The following is a 5726-nucleotide window of genomic DNA, read 5'->3' on the forward strand; positions in this document are numbered from 1 at the left end:
CTACCAGCCTGCAGCTCTCGGAACCCGCAGACGTGGCCCAGCGTGGCTTCCGGCCCGTCGCCACGCCCCTCAGCCAATCACGGCGGGGAGGGTTCGCTGGCCCCGCCCCGCCTCCTCGCGGGTCGCGCGCAGCTCGCGCCTGCGGGAACTGCGGATCCGGGGTCTGAGCGGGCTTGGGGCTGTTTCCATTGAATGACCAGGAAGGGTGAGGCCTCCGCGGTGGCCCGGGGGTTGGAGCCGAGGGTCGCGGGCTGCCCGAGCGCTGCGACCGGAACGTACCCAGCCCCGCCTCCAAATTTGGGTCTGGGGGTGGCAGAGCCCACGTTCCTGGGAAGCTGGGGATCCTAGGGTCCTGGATGGAGGAACGCCAGCCTCGATTTGGGGCCTCTGACGAGGTGGCCTCGACCACACCGAGCGCCCCCTGATTTCCCGCATCCGCTTCTCCAGTCTCGAGGTTCATCTCCCAAGCCTTTGACTCGGGGAAGCCTTCTTGGGCCGCCTCCTCTTCCCCATCTCCGCCCCGCTTGACACTAAACCTCATTTTATTTATGTAACTGTAGGACCCCCTAAACTTGGGCCCCTCGGGCAAGAGGCAAACGGATCCACATCGTCCCGCGCTCTCATGATGCCCCTCCGGGCCGGTTGGCTCTCGGGAGAGGCGGAAACGCCCACCCGGGAGCGACCCTCTGCGCCCCGGCCGAGGGGCGACAACTGGCGCAGGCGGCCGCGGGGTCCTCGAGACCAGGGGCTAGGGAAGCCGAAGCCCCGCCCACCGGCGCTGCGGGCTCCCTTGCGCAGCGGCCGGCTCCGCCCACCCGAGTCCTGGGAGTGCTCGGAAGCCGGGCCCCTCGCCTTTCCCAGAATGCAGGCTTGCGGCGCCCGCAGGCGTTTGCCAACCACCTGCAACGGAAAAATTCGGAACACTTGTTGCAGGCCCGCGTCCCAGGATCTAGATCGGAAGTGGGAGTAGGGGAAAGGGACTGGGAATCTGAATTTTAACGAAGTATCTTGGAGGGGGGTGGGGGTCGTGCATGCCAGATTTGGGGGTCCAGGAGATAGAGTGTAAGTGCCCTGGTTTGTGCCCCTAGCTCTCAGTGCCTAGCGTTCCTGCATAACTGCTTCCACGCAGAGGGACCTTCGGGAAATTTCGCTGAGCACTGCTGACTGACAAACCCTGAGTCCCTGGGCCTTTCCAGTTTTCCTGGCAGGTTGATTTCAAGGCAACATGTCCTCCGCTTCTATGAAGGAATGCCTGCAGCTTCAGCTGCTGGAGATGGAAATGCTGTTTTCCATGTTTCCCAACCAAGGAGAAGTAAAACTTGAAGATGTAAATGCCTTGACGACTATAAAGAGGTATTTGGAAGGCACAAGGGAGGCGCTGCCACCAACAATTGAATTTGTGATTACACTCCAGATTGAGGAGCCCAAGGTAAGTGCCTTGAGTTGTTTTAATTGTTGCAAGGTGCCAAGTTTTTAATTGGAAACACTTGGAACATAAGCTTTCAGTCTAGGAAACAAATAGAGAGTATTCCAGATGGATTTTTCCACAAATTTCCTTTACTTGTTTGAAAGTGAAATATGTAAAATATGGGATGCCAAATTGTTTTCAATAAACATCCTGAATTTTACGTAAACATGCACACCTTTTTAACAAGTATGCCTAGTGTTTATTACTAAAAACATCTGACTACCATTGTTATTCTGCTCAGCCATCCACTGTTTTTACCAAGCTGACTATTATAGTATGGACTTCTTTGTATATATTTGATTTTCACAAATATATGGCCTACAGCAAAACTGGCTTTTAAGGAGTGAATAAATGTTTCTTTGGTGGCACCCTAACACAGAAAGCAAATACAGATAGAAAATCTAAATACTAAACATGAATATACCTTCATCTTCTGATCCATTTATCTCTAGCATTAGCATAGGTAACACATGGACTAGGCACTTGAGAACCACTCTTCTAGCTATTTCCTACTCATCCTTTGTCATTCCCTCAGGAGATGTCTTGGTTCCCCAAACTGTGTGGATCCCTGTACTTTTCCATGGTAATGCTTCTCACCATGGAAATGAAATACTTGCTGTATCTGTTTAATGTCTGTCTCCTTCACTAGGCTCTAGACTTCACAAAGGACAGAAAGAGTGTCCTCACTTCTTTATTCTAGAATAGGGTACCTGGCACATGGTTAGGTGTTCAATAAATATTGGAATGAATGAATACATAAATGGAAGGAATAGTGTAGGTAAAGTACTTGGTACAGTGTCTAGTACATAGCTGACAATAGTAGCAATAACTATTACATTTAATAAAAACATGCAGTTGCCACTGATAAACTAGCTTAGGTTATTTTATGGTACTTAAGTCTATTTGATTTTCATTTTAAGGTGAAAATTGATTTGCAAGTAACCATGCCTCACAGCTACCCCTATGTAGCATTGCAGCTGTTTGGACGGTCATCTGAGCTTGACAGACAAGAGCAGCTACTTCTCAACAGAGGTCTCACTTCTTATATAGGGACTTTTGATCCAGGTGAGCTCTGTGTATGTGCAGCAATCCAGTGGTTACAGGACAACAGTGCCTCCTATTTCCTGAACAGAAAGCTCGTTTACGAACCATCTACGGAAGCAAAGCCAGTCAAGAACACATTTCTCCGAATGTGGATCTACAGCCACCACATTTATCAGCAGGACCTAAGGAAAAAGATTTTGGATGCTGGGAAAAGGTTAGATGTGACTGGATTTTGTATGACAGGAAAGCCTGGTATAATCTGTGTGGAGGGCTTCAAAGAGCCCTGTGAGGAATTCTGGCACACAATTAGGTATCCCAATTGGAAGCACATTTCCTGTAAGCATGCTGAAAGTATGGAAACTGAAGGAAATGGCGAGGATCTGCGCCTTTTCCATTCTTTTGAAGAATTACTCCTTGAGGCCCATGGTGACTACGGATTAAGGAATGACTATCACATGAATCTGGGCCAGTTCTTAGAATTTCTTAAAAAACACAAAAGTGAGCATGTTTTTCAGATACTATTTGGTATTGAAAGCAAAAGTTCAGATTCCTAGGAAGTTATTTAAAGGCCTATGCTTATAATCTTACCAAGTCAGTATTTCTGTTAATAAAACTACAATAGACAGGCCAGTGGCCATTTAGCATTCCTGTGAGAAACCTGGCTGCAGAATTTTTACATAGGTCTTTTAACTTTACAGCAGTGCCCTCGTGATGTTATCTCCATGTTCTTGTATTAACTGGAAGCTATTTAATTGTAACTTAATAAAAGCAGTCACTTTAACTGGGGAAGCTGATTTGTAAAGAGTCCAAGGCCCATAGTTAATGTCAACAGTCCAACCCCCGCTCTGAATTCACAAATAGGAATAACATCTATCCCTTTCACAGTGCTAGCATAAGTTGGCACACCACATTCCCTTTCATTATTGGGGATGAATTCTAAATCAAGTTTAAAGTGAGAACAAAGCACATTTACAACATTTCTTACTTTATGCTAAAGTCCCCTATTTTGAGTTTTTTCTTTCAGTAAAACTGGATCCCATCTGTAATGGCAGAGGAATCAGAAGTTTCAAGAGTAATGAGGACGACACGTGTTATCTGGCCGTTTGGGTCGGTTGATTAATGACACTAAAGAGAATGATACCAGTGTTCTCAGTTCTTACCCACACAAAAAGATACTTCTTGTCTACAAAGTGTTGCACAGGTGATGCATCCGGGGAATCTCCACCCATGTGCCAGGACAGGAGTGTTGAGAGGACCAGTGTGGATGCCTCTGAACCATCACCTTACTGGGGGTGAAAAACTGAACTCTACACTTTGGTGATAAGTTACTGTCATCTCTTCTGAAAATTCCAAGCTCCACAGGCTTCACCAGCCTTTTTCAAAATAAGAGTTTATTTCAATGATAACCCCTAATAAAGTGGCACTTGCCAAACCTTTTCATTACAAAGTATCTGCCCCTGCCCAAAAATTCCTGGGAGTCTCCTCGGTGTTTAGGGGCATCCTGAGCTGCCTCTTTGCAGCTTTCTCTGGTCTCTATGGTCTCTTTGCCTACTACTGCCCTTTCTCAGGGTGCATTTCATTCTGCTGGGTCCCAGGCACACCACTGATGTCCTGGTCCCCCCAGGATGCCAAATCTGGATGCTGAGATTTAGTGAACTTGCAGGGGAATGCCTCACTCTCCATACTGCGATACGTTGTTAGATGCCAACCACTGCTGTATGTGCTGGGGAACTTACAGGATTTTTGGTAACAGTGCATTCTGATTTCATGCTCTGTGTCTGAGATGTAGACACATGTCCTTGGGCTAGGGCGAGGCAAACAGAATAGCAGACTGACCGGGCACTAAGCTGAGTCTCCTGACCCTGAAGCCTTGGAACTAGGTGCGCTGTTCTGTCTACACTCTTAGCTCAGAATGAGTTTCAGGGGACAACTCAGAGGCTCTGTCCTGGGCCTGCCTTGTTCAATTGTCCAGCTTGCCCATCCTGGCCTTGAATGTGGTTGGACTCAAGCTGGAGGCTCACACTTATACACAAAGGGAAGAAATAAGAAATGGACTGAAAACAATTTCATATAGAAGTCTATTTCTGCCATAATCTCCCAAAACCGTCAATAAGTATAATTAGCAGTCACAAATTTTTAGGCTCTAAACAGATGTAACTCCATTAATTTTCTTTCTTTGAAATGAGACAGTATGTGCCAGGCCCCTAATAGGTGCCTAAACCACTCATAGAGGCTTTCCTATGATTAAATTGGCAAAAGTAGTGACAGATAATCAAGCTTAAAGAACCAAAGTATGGAACAAAAAAATAATTTACATAACTCAAATGCAAGGAATAAATTCTAGCTTATGAAATCTTTCCTGCTTCTGTAGCTAATTCTGATTTTTCAGAACCTACTTTTCATGCCATGAGTATGTGGCAATATTTTATTCCTATCAGAAGCACTAATCAACATTAATTGGGGGAAGTGTATGTTTTCATATTAAAAGTACATATATAATTCAAAGCTCAGCTGTGTATGTACAGTAGACTTCTGGCTTTGTTTGCTCAGCCTGATAAGAGCATATATACACATACACCCACACACACTGGGGAACTGCCCCTTCTCTGTATGGTTTGGGGAAAGTGACTGAAATCAAGTTGCCCACTGGCAGCCTTCCCTAAAGATAGTTTTCATCTCTCGCTGCTTAAATCTGAATAGTGCCAGCCTCAATTCTGACCTACTGAATGTTTATTAACACCTCCTCTGAGCTATTCACCATCTGCCCTTTTTCTCTTGAAAGAATCAGTGTCTATTGCTTGTAACTGAAGAATCCTGATTCTGTTTACATACATTATATTTTTAAATGGTTATTTGCAAAGAATGCTCATTATAAATGTTGCAGTGTCTTTTTAAGACTTAGTGAATTAAATCAACATTTCTTCAAGTATGTTCTTTGCTTTTTGTTCCTTATTGGTCTATTATGTGTTAGGCTAAGGGCTGGGGATACGTGTATAATGGACTGAGTAGGAGGCCAGACGACTTGATGGACCCTAACGCAAGGACCTCTAAAACATCCCCATAGTAAATCAGAAATATGTTGCCTGTGAACTTATTTCCATGTATGACGCTTACATGCCATCCATCCCTTCTGAGAACTTGAGAAGGCCCTGGGGAGCCTACAGAACCTTTGAACAGGGCAATTTTCTTTCATTTGCTTTTACCTCAAGTAGCC

General features: G+C 45.6%; 1 protein-coding gene across 1 annotated transcript; it reads left to right on the forward strand.

Annotated features, from left to right (window-relative positions):
* The first annotated feature begins 821 nt into the window (after nt 1-821).
* On the forward strand, nt 822-3950 carry RWDD2A (RWD domain containing 2A). The gene is made up of 2 exons (XM_016207337.2): nt 822-1429; nt 2389-3950. Exons 1-2 carry the CDS (start codon nt 1226-1228, stop codon nt 3064-3066), a joined length of 882 nt encoding a protein of 293 aa, XP_016062823.1. The 5' UTR covers nt 822-1225; the 3' UTR covers nt 3067-3950.
* Nucleotides 3951-5726: the final 1776 nt, after the last annotated feature.

The sequence above is a fragment of the Miniopterus natalensis genome, chromosome 5, assembly GCF_054644295.1.
Source record: "Miniopterus natalensis isolate mMinNat1 chromosome 5, mMinNat1.hap1, whole genome shotgun sequence".
Lineage (NCBI taxonomy): Eukaryota > Metazoa > Chordata > Mammalia > Chiroptera > Miniopteridae > Miniopterus > Miniopterus natalensis.